General features: G+C 52.6%; 2 protein-coding genes and 2 long non-coding RNA genes across 8 annotated transcripts in view; 2 read left to right on the plus strand and 2 right to left on the minus strand.

The window, feature by feature from the left end:
• Positions 1-226: 226 nt before the first annotated feature.
• Positions 227-7,935, minus strand: MAVS (mitochondrial antiviral signaling protein). 3 transcript variants are annotated; one of them, XM_064653559.1, is made up of 7 exons: positions 7,846-7,935; positions 7,091-7,220; positions 6,806-6,980; positions 6,222-6,448; positions 5,211-5,754; positions 4,024-4,172; positions 227-3,520 (listed from the first exon to the last, which is right to left on the minus strand). In XM_064653559.1, exons 2-7 carry the CDS (start codon positions 7,205-7,207, stop codon positions 2,849-2,851), a joined length of 1,884 nt encoding a protein of 627 aa, XP_064509629.1. In that variant the 5' UTR covers positions 7,208-7,220; positions 7,846-7,935; the 3' UTR covers positions 227-2,848. The 3 variants fall into 3 exon arrangements, with proteins under 3 accessions (XP_064509629.1, XP_064509628.1, XP_064509630.1); XM_064653558.1 differs by lacking the exon at positions 7,846-7,935 and adding an exon at positions 7,503-7,835; XM_064653560.1 differs by lacking the exon at positions 7,846-7,935 and adding an exon at positions 7,442-7,835.
• The window catches only part of LOC135413636 (uncharacterized), an 81,128-nt gene continuing 66,859 nt past the window's right edge, over positions 227-14,495 (minus strand). The window contains exon 2 of the long non-coding RNA XR_010430331.1: positions 227-1,129. This is a non-coding gene — a long non-coding RNA (uncharacterized LOC135413636). The remainder of the gene's footprint in view (positions 1,130-14,495) is intronic.
• Positions 7,966-8,948, plus strand: LOC135413637 (uncharacterized). Its single transcript, XR_010430332.1, has 2 exons — positions 7,966-8,085; positions 8,609-8,948. It is a non-coding gene; the product is annotated as an uncharacterized LOC135413637 (long non-coding RNA).
• PTPRA (protein tyrosine phosphatase receptor type A) overlaps positions 11,532-14,495 on the plus strand; it is a 117,328-nt gene continuing 114,364 nt past the window's right edge. For 2 of the 3 annotated variants that reach the window (XM_064653556.1, XM_064653554.1), the window contains exon 1: positions 11,532-11,759. The gene's annotated coding sequence lies outside the window, so the exon portion shown is untranslated. The remainder of the gene's footprint in view (positions 11,760-14,495) is intronic. The other variant, XM_064653553.1, reaches the window with a different exon arrangement.

The raw sequence follows: 14,495 nt of genomic DNA on the forward strand, positions 1-14,495 counted from the left end.
CTGTCTTCATCCTGGGCATCCAACCACCAACAGGAGGACTTGCTGTGGTGGCCATCCTCTGGAACAGGACCCATGCTTGCTCCAAAACGAGGTCTGGAATCTGTCCCCAAATCCTGTCACCTCTTCCTGACACCAGTGTCCTCAGTCTCCCTGTGTCACTGCCAGCAGAGCCCTTCAGAGCATCCCCTCCTGCTCCTCATCTCACAAACTCACAGGAAGTCAGGTGTGAAGCGTCAAACCAATTTATTACAGTTAGTAAAAGGCCTTTTGTCCTGTTAGTAAAAGATGTGCAGGGACACAGCTCCCTCCTGCTCCATCTCCTGCCCCGTGGGGCTTTAAAGTGCTACGTAACGACTGTAAAAATCCCGGCACTTCACAGCAGAAATCCAAATGTGTGCTTCTCCCTGGTCTGGGGTGGTGACAAACCAGCTGTTTCGCAGGAGAAATTTGACATCAAAAGGCAAAGCAGAGAAGCTGTTGCTATAAAATATGGAAAAACACGGGAAGAATTTTGCAGGCAAGTAAAGCGTCAGAGAAGACAGCCTTGGTATGGATGCTGCTGGTTGGGATCTCATGGAAGTACCATGAAGTGTGGAGAAGGCAAGTGTCCCCTCTTTTTAGGGAATGATAACTCTGTTGTCTTAAACAGGGAGAGCAGCCCCCACATTCCCACTCCTGGCTGACTGTTTATAAGGACTGTTCCGTCCTCTCATGGGTACAGCGCCGGGCGCTGAGCAAGGAAAGAACATCTCGAGTTCTCCTGGGAGAGCAGCCCCATCACACCGGAATCAACACGTCTCTGCATGTATTTATTGTCCTTAGTGGCTTATGGAGGCACTTCTTGGATTTTTGGGCACAGGGAAAGTGTTAGGGGGAGGAGCAGCCATTCCATCAGAGAGCTGATGGACTCTTCCCACCGCAGGCCCAGCTCTGGGCACAAAGGCTGCAGTTGGCAGCCAGGCTCCAGGGAGATGACCTCCCTCCTGCTCCCTGCCAGCAGGAAGGATGGATTTTGAAAAGCTGTGCTGACAGCAGCAATTCAGGACAAGTTACTGGACACATGAGTTTGAGGGAGGGGATTCTGTCCCTCTGCCCCACTCAGGTGAGACCCTCCCCCCTGCAGAGCTGCCTCCAGCCCTGGGAACAACAGCACAAGGATGTGGAGCTGCTGGAGAGAGTCCAGAGGAGGCCCTGCAGATGCTGCCAGGGCTGGAGCCCCTCTGCTCTGGAGCCAGGCTGGGAGAGCTGGGGGGGTTCCCCTGGAGAAGAGAAGGCCCCAGGGAGACCTTCCAGCCCCTTGCAGGGCCTAAAGGGGCTCCAGGAGAGCTGGAGAGGGACCTGGGACAAGGGATGGAGGGACAGGACAAGGGGGAATGGCTTCCCAGTGCCAGAGGGCAGGGATAGATGGGATATTGGGAACAAATTCTTCCCTGTGAAGGTGGTGAGGCACTGGCACAAGCTGCCCAGAGAGGTTTGACTGGTTGGCCCATCTCTGGAAGTGTCCAAGGCCAGGTTGGATAGGGCTTGGAGCAACCTGGGCTAGTGGAAGGTGGTGTCCCTGCCCATGGCAGGGGGTTAGAATGAGATTGTCTTTAAAGTCCCTTCCAACCCAAACCATTCTGTGGTTCTGTAACACAGAAGAGCAGGGAAGAAGCAATAACCTAAATTAGGAGCGTTGCTCCAGGTTGCTCCAAGCTCCATTCAATCTGGCCATGAACACTTCCAGGGATGGGGCAGCCACAGCTTCTCTGGGCAACCTGTTCCACCCAGTGCCTCACCACCGTCAAAACCAAGAATTTCTGCCCAATATCCCATCTATCCCTGCCCTCTGGCAGTGGGAAGCCATTTCCCCTTGTCCTGTCCCTCCAGGCCCTTTGTCCAAAGTCCCTCTCCAGCTGTCTTGGAGCCCCTTAAGGCACTGGAAGGTGCTGGAAGGGCCCAGAGCACCTCAGACCCCTGTATGGCCTCCCTGCAGTGTGCAATTGATCCTGTTTGTGTCCCAGCCTGGGCACAAGGTTCCTATATTCCTATACCATAGCAGCAGGTATCAGGAAGGGTGAGAACTCCATCCACCCTTCCAGCCACGTTCCCAAAATCCAGCTTAAAGATCAAAGACACCCTACAACCCTGTGTAGGACCAAGTCTGCTTAATGCTGGCATTGCCTGAAACATTCCTCTTAAAGTAGAACCCCGATTCCCTGCCTGGAGGGGGTGCAAGGAGGCCCATCCTCAGGAACACTGGTTAGATGCGGCTCTCTCCTGACCTTCCTGTTTATCCCCATGGTCAGTGCCGCATGGAGGGATCCCAGAAGGAGCTGCAGAGCCCCTCAAAGGTGCCTGGCAGAGCCAGAGATACCAAGTAAGGCAAACTGAACATGAGACACCTGGTGAAGGCTCCTGCACCAATCCTCAGGAATGTTTTCAAGTTGAGAGGAGCAGAGCCAAGAAAACCAGCTCCAATGTTACAGGATATCTGCAAAACCGCTCCTGGCTGCGCTGCCCAAAGGCACCCAGGGGGTCACCCTTTGGATCACCAGTGCATGCTTCCCTGGGGCCTCCTAGGACCGAACAAGGAAGACGTGGAGAATCGCCACAAGGACTTTTCTGACTCAAGGGATTGCCCTGGAGAGAGACCCTCTCCATGGGTGTAAAAAGAAGATGGTTGGGAAATTGGATGGAACAGATCCAAACCCAACAGCATCCTGTACCAAGGCCTCTTCCAGCAGAACCTTGCGGAAAGAGATTTAACCACACCCCTACCATTCCCCCGCTGCTCTTCAGGCTTCAAACGCGTTGGCCAGAATCCTGTTGCCAGAGGAATCGTCCCGGCTGCGTGACATCCCGGCTGCTACTTCTGGAGCCGAGTGTACACCAGGAATGCCACGGCAGAGATGACAGCGATGCCCACGGCCGGGAGGATGTACGGCAGGGACGGGCCATTGCTGTCCCCCGCAGGGACCTTGGCCTGAGATGAGCTGGTGGCAGCGCCACAGCCACTGCTGGAGTCGAAATCCGGAGAGCTTCCGAGCGGACCGACTCCATCATTGCCGGCTCCAAGCTGGACGCTGGGGTAATGATCCACACGGACCTCATGGGTGCCCAGGGAGGTGCTGTCCCAGCTCGGAGTGGAACGGGAGTCTCTGCTTGCTCCAGCTGCCTCCTGTCCCCCGGGGTCTGCACGAGCCACTGGAGCCAAGGAGCCTCTGGAGAATGCTCCTTCCGAGTTATCCCTGCTCACCAGGATTGGGTCGCTGCTGAGGCCGAGGCTGTCGGAGGTGGCAGAATTGGGGTTGCTGGGCCCCTGAGAGCCCGAGCATCTGCCAGGCACCACTGTGTCCCCCGAAGCAATGGAGGTGAGGACGCCCGGCTTGCTGAGCTCCACATCCTCCTCTGCGTTGCTGCAGGATGGAGCCCAGATGCTCGTGCCAGAGTTCACCCGGGAGGCCGATCTCCCAGCCGTGCCTTCGGAGCTTCCCACCACAGCTGGGCCTAGGAGAGGGGCTGCCGAGGCTGGGAACACCTTTGGGAGACAAGGACAGGGGGTGGGTGCCGTGGGAATCTCCCATTGGCCTGGTCTTGGGCACACACATCACAGGACAAACTCAGTGCTCGGCCCCCACATTTCCTGCCACCAACAGTGAGGCTGGGTCACAGGTAACTCCCAAGGCTAGGAGTGCGAGTGGAGCAGGGAGGTGCTGGGGCTCCAGGGAACCTTTTGGATTCAGGGAAGATATCAGAAGGAAAGAAGAGGAGCCAGGCAGTGAGGAGAGGGGTGGAAAGCAGGAGACTGACTGGCAAGTCAGGGAGGGGAAATAAGGAGTCAAAGCCCAACAGAGCTTGGCTTCCTTCTCTTACGCTGCAAAATGCTGCATCTGGATGGGAACATGAACAGTGGGAGGAAAAAATCCCAGAATAAACTCGCCACCAGCTCAAAATGTGACACTGCAGTAGAAAATCTCCCAGCCAGGGGGAGTTCACAAGAACCTGGATGAAATGAACGTGGCAAGAGGGAAGGTCACCTACTTTCTCTGTCGGCACGGAGTAGGTGCTGCCAGCTCTGTTCCCAGTGGGCAGTTTCTTCTCTGGTACAGATTTCACAGAGGTGCCATAGGATGGGGAAGTGCCTCTGGGCACAGGGGTAGCAACCAGGGTGGTTGTTCCCATGGAAGTGTCTGTCGGAGAGAAAACAAAGCATATTGTGTTAACCAGGAGGCCTAAAAGGCGAGTTTTGCTGTTCTTTAAGGACACTGTGACAGGACAGTCCCCAAGCTGAGGGGGTCACACAGGGAGCAGGACACAGTGCTCTGGATCTGCCATGGCATCCAAGCTCTCCTGGCAGCTGCAGGTAACTCACCCAGGGTGGGCTGCAGGGTTGGGGAGCATCGAGGGAGACAGAGGTTTTTAAGGCTCCTGTGGGATCTGAGCTCCACGTCCTCCCACCCAGGAAGTGCTGATCCCACATGGTGGAGGGGAACAGGCTGGGAGGGGTAGGTGTCCCTCTCTCCCGAGACCCTGGAGGGGAGGGCAGAGCTTCACTCTATTCTATGAAGCCCCTGTAGGCAAGGGATGCAGGAGATGCTAAAATTCCCCCAGACACAGAACACAAATATCTCTGCAGACTAAGGGAGGGGGAGAAGTTTCACACCCCACTGACAGAAACAATTAAAATGCAGTTGGGTGAGATGACCCTTCATTCCCAATCAAACAGTCTGTTCTGTTCTATTCTGTTCCAACCCTTAACCCAGCACTGCCGGGTCCACTAACCCATGTCCCCAAGTGCCACATCTACATGTCTTCTAAATCTCTCCAGGGATGGTGATTCCACCACCACCCTGGGCAGCTTGCTCCAATGTTTGATAACCCCTTCCGTCAAGAAATTTTTCCTAATATCCAGCCTAAACCTCCCTGGCACAACTTGAGGCCATTTCCTCTTGTTCTGTCGAGCAAAGCCTGACCCCTACCTGGCTCCACCCTCCTGTCAGGGAGTTGCAGAGCCAGAAGGTCCCTCCTGAGCCTCCTTTTCTCCAGGCTGAGTCCCCCCCAGCTCCCTCAGCCGATCCTCATCAGACTTGTGCTCCAGACCCCTCCCCAGCTCCGTTTCCTTCTCTGAACACACTCCAGCATCCTAATTTCTTTCCTGCAGTGAGGGGTTTTCAGCAGCATCTCCTGCTTCCCAGTGGCTACATGGCTCTGCCAGGAAGGAAACCCACCTCCATCCCCTCCGGGCTCTTGCAGCATCTGGACCCGCTTCTTCTCTGCATCAAACTGCTCCTGTATGAGGAGGGGGCTGCGCACATCCACGAAGCTGCTCGGGGGCTCAGAGCTCAGCACAGGCTGCTTTTTTGGCAGTGAGTTTGGGGGCTGCTGCCCCACGCCACGAGCGGGAAATTCTGTGGATTCGTCCGAGTGCTCTTCGGGCTCGTTGCGGGGCTGCTCGGGGCTGTGAGTGGCACTGGGCTCCCTTGCTGGAAGAGCCCTGCCCAGCGCCAGGCCCGGTGCCCCGCGGTGCAGGTGGTTGGCATTCCCAAAACACCCGTTGTCCACACACACCGGCCGGCGGCTCAGCCAGTCCCGGCCCTGCTCTGGGGGCACGGCCGATGGCACAGACACACTGGCCACCCTGGGGGTCCCCACTGACCCCTGCGTGGTATCACCAGGGTGGGAGAGGTGTCCCTCTCCGCTCGCTCCAACATGGACTGTGCTCCCAGGTGGAGATGGCTGGAGACTCTCTTGCTCCAGGAGTTTTTTGGGGAGCTGGAAGGAAATGAGCTGTGTTAAATCACTGGAGTAAGAGGGGTCTGGGATCACCAGGGCGCCCAAACCCTGAGCAGTGGCCCCCGCAAGGCTGCTGATGAAGGGGGTCTGGGGTATCTCATTGACACCCACCATATCTCACATAAGGGTCAGGGGCTGTGGAGAGGAGCCTGGACTAACAGAGTGGAGCCTGCACACCTCCATTGAGGGGAGGCGGGAGGGGGAGCCTGGAGGGGAGCCTGGACTAATTAAGCAGACCCTGCACTCCCCCCACAAAGGAAAGGTAGGAGGGGGAGCAGTTACAAGGCCATATATAACATCTAAGTTACCAGATGCAGCAGAGATCAGCAATGAGAGTCTGCCTGGGGTGGCCCTAAACAAGCCTGGCCCTACCATGGGCTCCCCACACCCCACCAAAAGGTCCATAAGGGACCTTTGAGTCCCCATTCAACATGTGCCTCGCTCACCGATTCCTGCACCGGAATTCTGGCCTCCTGATCTGTGCTCGTGGTGGTGGCAGCACTGGGCAGGACGGGTGGATGGTCACCAACGGGCAGGTCCCGGCGAGGCTGCTCAGCCAGCGGGGCTCCCGGAGCAGAATTCGGCCGCAGGGATGGTGTCTGGGCACTCATGGAGGAGGCAGCGGGACGGGCATTGCTGGGAAGGGAGGAGTCAGCAGCGGGAGCTGAGGGACCTGGAGGAGTCAAGGAGATCATGAGCAGGAACACTGCTGGAAAAGCTGAGGAAGCAGAGGATGAGCATGGGGCCAAGGCAGCCCTGCATGTGCCCACAGTGGCCAAGCCCACAGTACCCCTTCCCTCATCTCCCCACCTTCCCTCCAGGTGAGAACTCCAGCCCACCACCAACCCAGGCACCTTCAAAGAAGGACCCCATCACCTTCAGACATGTCACCATGGTAAGGGATGGTCAGACACCCCCAGCCCCTCAGACACCAAGGCAGGGACAGAGACCAGCTGCTCAGTGATGTGTTTCGGGTCCCCATCTCCACCAGCTTCCCAGGGCGGCACCCAGGGAGGACAAGGCTACGTACGGGGTTTCCAGGTGTCATACACCTCCTGCACCTCATCAGCCAGGTGTCCTGCGTTGTTGTGGCGCAGGGCTTGGATGAGATCCTGCACCCAGTCCTTCCGGCACCTCAGGAGCTGATAAAACTTGAACACGGTGGCTTGGCTGCCCCGCATCTCCTCCCGGGCGTGGAGTTCATCCTAGGAAAAACACACAGGGCATCTAAGAGAGGCTCTGGCTTAGGGGCAAGGCAGCTGTACGTTCCCTTTGGGGAAGGAGCATGGCAGGGCTCGGGGAAGTAGGAAATTACTCTGTCAGAATCGACCAGGCAGGTCAGGGAATCAGCCAGCGACCCCACATGGATAGTCCCGAAATGCTTGAGGTTCCTCATAATGTGGCTGTACACTTTTTCTTCGGCCAAACCCATCCTGGCTCAGCACCTACAGAGAGACAGAGACCTTAGGGTGAGCAGAGGCTGCTGGTGACGCTCGGGTTGTCTCCAGGATCTCGGGCTGTTCCGTAGACACCCGTATCCCTGGCACAGACACCCGTATCCCTGGCACGGGCACTCAGCCTCCCGACAGGGGAAATTCCGTGCGGAAAACACGCACAGAGACAACGCTCGGGTTAAAGTTGAGTTCTCGGCTTCACCTCCACAAACCTCGCTCCCTTCTGCCATCGCCCAGCCCGTGTTTATTCCCACTCTGTTTATCTGGACCTACCCCGCCGGGCTGGGGGCCGGCCTGGCGACAGGGTCACGACAGGCGACAGGGCCATCACAGGCCATAGGGGACACGGCTGGGATCCCGCACAGGCGATGGAAAAGCCAAAGGGGAAGGCGTAGGAGGCTCCTTCCCACAGGGAACAGCGGCCCGCTCACGGCGGGCCCCCCCCGCCCTCAGCGCGACCTTCACTCCCCGAGGAAGCCCCGGGAGGATCCCCGCTCGCAGATTCCCCTGGCACAGCCCCCTGGGGGTCTCTGAGGGGGCTGTGGCGGCCGCGGAGGTCGGAGCGGCCCCGGCGCACCGCCCGCTCCCCTCACGGCCCCTCAGGGCCCCCCCTCACCTGCGCCGCCGCCGCCACCGCCCGGCTCCACTCCGGCCCCGCCCACGGCGCGTCGCGGCCGTCGCTGATTGGTCCGAGCTTACGCTCGTCACGGTGATTGACAGGCGTGATTGACAGCGGGGCGTGTCCAGTTCCGGGCCCCTCAGGACAGGAGGGACTTGGAGATCCTGGAGCGGGCCGGGGGTGATTGAGGGAATGGAGCGTCTGTCTTGGGAGCAGAGGCTGAGGGAGCTGGGCCTGGTTAGTCAGGGGAAGGGAAAGGGAGAGGGAAAGGGAAAGGAGAAAAAAGGGAAGGGAAAGGGAAAGGGAAAGGGAAAGGGAAAGGGAAAGGGAAAGGGAAAGGGAAAGGGAAAGGGAAAGGGAAAGGGAAAGGGAAAAGGGAAGGAAGAGGAAAGGGGAAGTGAAGGGGAAAGGGGAAGGGAAGGAGGAAGAGGAAAGGGAAGGGAAGGGAAGGGAAGGGAAGGGAAGGGAAGGGAAGGGAAGGGAAGGGAAGGGAAGGGAAGGGAAGGGAAGGGAAGGGAAGGGAAGGGAAGGGAAGGGGAAAGGAAAGGGAAGGGAAGGGGAAAGGAAAGGGAAAAGGAAGGGGAAGGAAAGTGAAAGGGGAAAAGGAAGGGGAAAGGAAGAGAAGGGAAAGGGAAGGGAAAGGGGAAGGGGAAAGGGAAAGAGAAAGGAAGAGGACAAGACTGAGAGGATCTCATCAATCCATACTAATATCTCCAAGGAGTGTCAGAGGATGGTGCCGGACTCTTTTTGGTGTGCCCAGCGACAGGACAAGGAACAGTGGCCATGAACTAAAACACTACAAGTTTCACCTCAACACAAGGAAGAACTTCTTTACGTTGAGGGTGGCAGAACACTGGAACAGATTGTCTAGAGAAGGTGTGGAATCTCCTCACTGGTGACATTCCAGAAAATCTGGACACGATCCTGTGCCGTGTGCTCTGGGACGACCCTTCCTGAGCAGGGAGGTGGGACCAGATGAGCCACTGTGGGCCCTTCCAACCTGACCCGTCCTGGGATTCTGTAAATACTTCCTTCCTTTTCAAGCCTTGAAGATGAACAATCTACAGATCAAATATCTCCGATATCTGCGATCACTGAAACCCAGCTCACTGTTTTCACAAGCAGATATGTCATACTCCATGAACAAATTTAGGGAGTTCTGCATAGGCTACATACCAATACTATTTAGATTTTAAAGAATAAACTGTGCAACATAGACAAAGAAATTCTTCTCTGTGAGGGTGGTGAGGCCCTGGCACAGGTTGCCCAGAGAAGCTGTGGCTGCTCCTGGACCCCTGGAAGTGCTCAGTGACAGCTTGGATGGTGCTTGGAGCAACCTGGGCTAGTGGAAGGTGTCCCTGCCCATGGCAGGGCATGGAACTGGATGATCTTTAAGGTCCCTTCCAACCCAAACCAGACTGTGATTATAATTAAGTAAAGCCAGCTTTCCTCACTCTAAATTGAAAAAAAAAAGGAATATATTTCTGAGTTATTCCTAAATAAGAAGAGACTTTATGACAATCAAAACTCAGCTCATGAAAAACAAAGGCCACTCGGTTGCACCCAGTAAATTAGTAAATTTTTGTACTTAGAATAATAGAATTTTTAAGGGTTAGAAGGTACCTTAAAGACCATCCAGTTCCATCCTTTATCATGGACAAGGACACTTTCCATCAGACCAGGTTGCCCAAGGCCTTATCCAACCTGGCTTTGAACACTTCCAGAGTTGGAGCATCCACAGCCTCTCTGGGCAGCCTGTTCCGGTGTCTTCTCAGAGTAAAAAACTTCTTCCTAATATCCAACCTAAATTCCCCCTCTTTCAAACTGTACCCATTACTCCTTGTCCTATCACTATAGCTCCTCACAGAGAGTCCCTCTCCAGCTTCCTTGCAGTCCCCATTCAGGTACTGGAAGGTAAGTGATATCCTACTGAAACATCTTATTTATAACAAAAATAATAAATAATACAAAGCAATAAATATATTAATATTATTATTACATATGAGATATGAATATTGTATAAGACCTATTGGTATTGTATATTGTAATTACTATGATAATTACTATTATTACAGTGATATATATAAAATTAAATAAATACTGTAACAATATAGAATAAGAAATATATTAATATCACTAATATTTCATATCGTGTAATATTATATATGAAGTATGAATATTGTATGCATTCTATTAATATTGCATATTGCAATTACTATAACAATTACTATTATTATAATAATATAAATGATATAATAATATAAATAATGCAATAGTAGTAATAAAATTGTATAAAATAATAAATATATTAATGTCCTTATTTTATTATATTATATTTATAATATTATATGTTATGTATTAATATTGTATATTCTCTGTTAATATTGTATTTGGTAATTACTATTATAATTACTATTATTATAACAATATAAACCTTATAACAAAATAAACAATGCAATATCAATAATAAAATAATCTAAAATAATAAATATATTAATAGCATTAATATTTCATATTTTGTGTAATATTATATGCGATATTATATATTATGTATGAATACTGTATATTATCTGTTAATATTGTATTTGGTAATGATTGTAATTACTATTATCAAAGCAATGTAAATAATATAATAAATTAAATAATGCAATATCAATGATATAAGAATATAAAATAATAAAGATATGGCTATCATTACTATTTTATATTATGTATAGTATTATATATAAAATACAATATGTATGAATATTGTATGTTGTCTGTTAATATTGTATTTGGTAATTACTATTATAACTACTATTATCATAACAATATAAATAATATAATAAAAATAATAGAATAATATAAGATAATCAGTCTATTAATATAAATAATATTTTATATATTGTATAATATTATATATGATATATGAATATTGTATATGATCTGTTAGTGTTGTATATTGTAATTACCAGTACAATTACTGTTATTATAATGTAAATAATAGAATAATATTAAATGATAAATATATTACTATAATTAATATTTTATATCATGTACAATATTTGGTATTATATATTAATACTATATATTACCTAACAACATCGTATGTTGTAATTACTGTTATTATAATAATGCAACTAATATAATAATGCAACTAATATGATGATATAATATCTTGCAAACAATATAATGATATAGCATAATACTATAAATAATATCACAAAAATATGACACAAATAAAATAAAAAATTCTGATTCTGGGATTTTTATTATTAAAAATAATAAAAATAAAATAATAAATATTTTTATAAATATTTATTATTTTATTATATTACTATATATTTATATTATTTATGTTTTATATAATATATATTTATATAATATAAATATTATAAAAATAATGAAAATTTTTATTATTAAAAATAATAAGAATATATAAAAATATAGCAAAAGCATGATACAAATTCCCGACAGGAGTTTTGGGAAGCGGGACGCGGGGAGTGTGTGTGTGGGGGGGGTGCAGAACCGCCTCCGCGCCGCCAGGGGGCAGCACCGCCCCGCCGCGGGTCCCGTGTGGCCACGCCCACCAGCCCCGCCCCTCGGCCACACCCACCGGTCGCTCCCCGGGCCGGCCACGCCCCGGCCACGCCCCGGCCACGCCCCCTGCGCGGAGCCGCGCGATGGCGGCGGCAGCGGGCGGGCGGCGGCGGCGGCGCCGCTGAGCGCCGGGAGAGCCCCGAGGGGCGCCGGGGGCGTCCCGCTCTCCTTCCCCTCCCTCGCACCCCGCTCCCCTGAACCCCGAGCACCCCCCGCGCCCGCCCGCGCCGCGCCCTCCATGGTTACGGGCGGCCCCCGCGGCCTCGCAGCGCAGCCGTTTGGGCGGGAGCCGGCGCGGGAGCAGCGGCCGCAGGTGAGCGGGGGGAGCGCAGGTGAGCGGGGGGAGCGCAGGTGACCCCCCCGCCCACCGGGGCGTGCACGGGGATGTGGGGGTGGCGTGGGGGTGAGGGAAGGGGCGCGGGGCGCGACCCACGCGTGGCCGCGGCGGCGGAGGGGGGGTCACCCCCCACCTACCTACCCAGTGCGGGATTTAATGTTTGAATGTTTGAGTGTATGTTTGTACGTGTATTCGTGTGTGTGTTCGTTAATAATAACGGTGGGTTTTAGAAGTGATCACGGATCGGGGCGTGTGAACTCGGTCCGTTGGAGCGAGTCCAGAGGAGGCCACCAAGTTGATCAGAGCAGGATGGAGCACCTCTGCTGTGTGGAAAGACTGGGAGAATTGCGATTGTTCAGCCTGGTGAAGGCTTTGGGGTGATCTAAATGTGGCCTTCCAGTACCTGAAGGGAGCCGACAAGGAAGGTGGAGAGGGACTACAAGGGCCTGGAGTGACAGGACAAGGAGGAATGGCTTCAAACTGAAAGGGAGTAGTTTTAGATTGGATTGGGAAGAAATTCTTCCCTGTGAGGGTGGGGAGGCCCTGGCACATGGCTGCCCCATCCCTGGAACTATCCAAGGCCAGGTTGGACAGGGCTTGGAGCAACCTGGGATAGTGGAAGGTTGGAAAGAGATGGTCTTTAAGGTCTCTTCCAACCCAAACCATTCCATGATTCTATGAACTTCCAGCCACGGTTCTGCAGAGACCCATGGCCCCTTCCCCTGCTGCACCCACAGGGACAAACACAGGGCCAAGCTGTGGACCCACCTGTGACACAGAGCTGCAGGCCAGGACCACCATTGCTACGATCTCCTCCCACCACCCACCCACCTCCCTGCCACGGGATTACCCGGATCCGTGGACACCCCCACGCAGGACACTGGGGCATCCAGTCAGTGTGGAACCCACCTGGCCCACGGCCTGGCCACAGCCCTCTCAGCAGCTCTGGGCTGAGCCCGGGACCAAAGGCTTGTTTTAGGAGGGATATTCCAGCTTGGGAGCTCATGGCCTGGATCCTGCCTGCACCATCCCTCAGGGAGATGCTCCAAGCTGGAGCGTTGGAGGGACGCCCTCCTTGCCGTGGGGTCCGAGAGCTCTGTCCCCTCCCCAAGGGCTCTGTCCCCTCCCCGAGGGTTCTCTCCCCTCCCTGGCACTGCCTCCGTGCATCCCAAATGGGAATCCCAAATGGGAAGGTCCGGGCTGCCCCGCTCCAGGCTCTCCCACGCTCGAGTAGCTGCGTCCTCCCTCCTCGGCCAGCACTTGCTTATTCCTCATCTTGGATGTCATCGAGGGTGGAAAATGTGACAGGAAGGAAGGGAGGCTTTTTTTCCCTCCTGCTAAATATGGACTGACATTAAAAGTCCAAATACTGTCGTGAAAGGAATCCCAACCTCTGTTTGTTGGAGGAGGGAAGAGAACGATGTTTTCTGGCTTTTCGGCTGTGAGGTTCCAGCTGGGAAGTTTCGCAAGGAGCGGCGGAGTCCTTGCCGGGAGCCTCAGGAATTTACTGAGCTTGTTCACAGGACGCTCTGCAGCGTCTTATGCTAAAAAAATTAGTCATCCCTTCTCCGCCTGGCCGTGGCTGGGGGGAGCTTGCCGTGAGCATGCAGGATGCTTGGAAATATTTAGGGATTTGTCCTCCTGTACAAGGAGTTCTAGAAACAGGAAATAAAACTGCAGCCCAAACAGGATTTTTTCATCTTTATTTTAATTCCTGTTGCTGCAGCAGCCTGTGGCTGGGAAGGGAAGGCTGTGCACGGGGTGGCTGCAGCCGGGTTTGCAGGGAGGGTTTGTCTCTCTCTGTCAGGCGTCAGATGCAAACTCATGCTGTTATTCCCAGAGAGACTGGGAAACAGGCTCGGTGTGGGGCTCTGGGATGAGGAATGAGACCACAGGGATGGTCATGGCACTGCCAGCTCCCCCAGTGGCTTCTGCTGGGGCCAAGGTGAAGAGCCAGGATGTTTTTGGGGAGCAGGGACTGCAGCTTCCCAAGGACCCGGGGGTACTGGAAGAGAGGGAGAAACTCGGTGTCTGTGCTGGGCAGAAGGTGGGTGCTACCACCTTCCTGCTCCACATGTTCCTCTCCATCCCTGTGGGATAGATTTCTGGGGGGGGCGGGGGGGTGTCTGTGGGAAGCTCCAGGGTGTTTGCCTGATCTTTATAAAAACAAATGGTTAAAGCAAGTGGTTGGTTAAAGTTGGTTGAAGGTGGTGGAGTCCCCATGCCTGGAAGTGTTGAAGGAATGACTGGACGTGGCACTCAGTGCTCTGCTCTGGTTGACAAGGTGGGGATCGGTCACAGGTTGGACTTGGTGATCTTGGAGGTCTTTTCCAGCCTAATGGATTCTGTGAAAACAGTGTGGGGATCCTGGGAGGTGCTGGAATAGAATAGAATGGAATAGAATCCCTTTTCCAGGGCACTGCTGTCCTGGTGCTGGTGCCACTGTGTTGTTCCCAGGCTAAGGAGGCACAGCTCCTTTCTGCCTTTCTGAAATGTCACTCTCAAATAACTGGATCTCTGTGCTGCTTCATGAAACAGGTCCATGTCCAACATCAGCATCCTTGAGGAAGAATAGTTTGAATTCCCTCTCTCCCCATCTCCTCCTGCTGCTGACCTACATCTGCTCTGCTCCAGCCCTCTGTGTTTGCAGCGGGATGGTGGATCCTGATTAAAGGTTGGACTCAATGATCTCAGAGTTCTTGTCCAACCTGGTTCTGTGATTCTGACCCAG

This window comes from Pseudopipra pipra, chromosome 4 (genome assembly GCF_036250125.1).
Source record: "Pseudopipra pipra isolate bDixPip1 chromosome 4, bDixPip1.hap1, whole genome shotgun sequence".
Taxonomy (NCBI): Eukaryota; Metazoa; Chordata; class Aves; order Passeriformes; family Pipridae; genus Pseudopipra; species Pseudopipra pipra.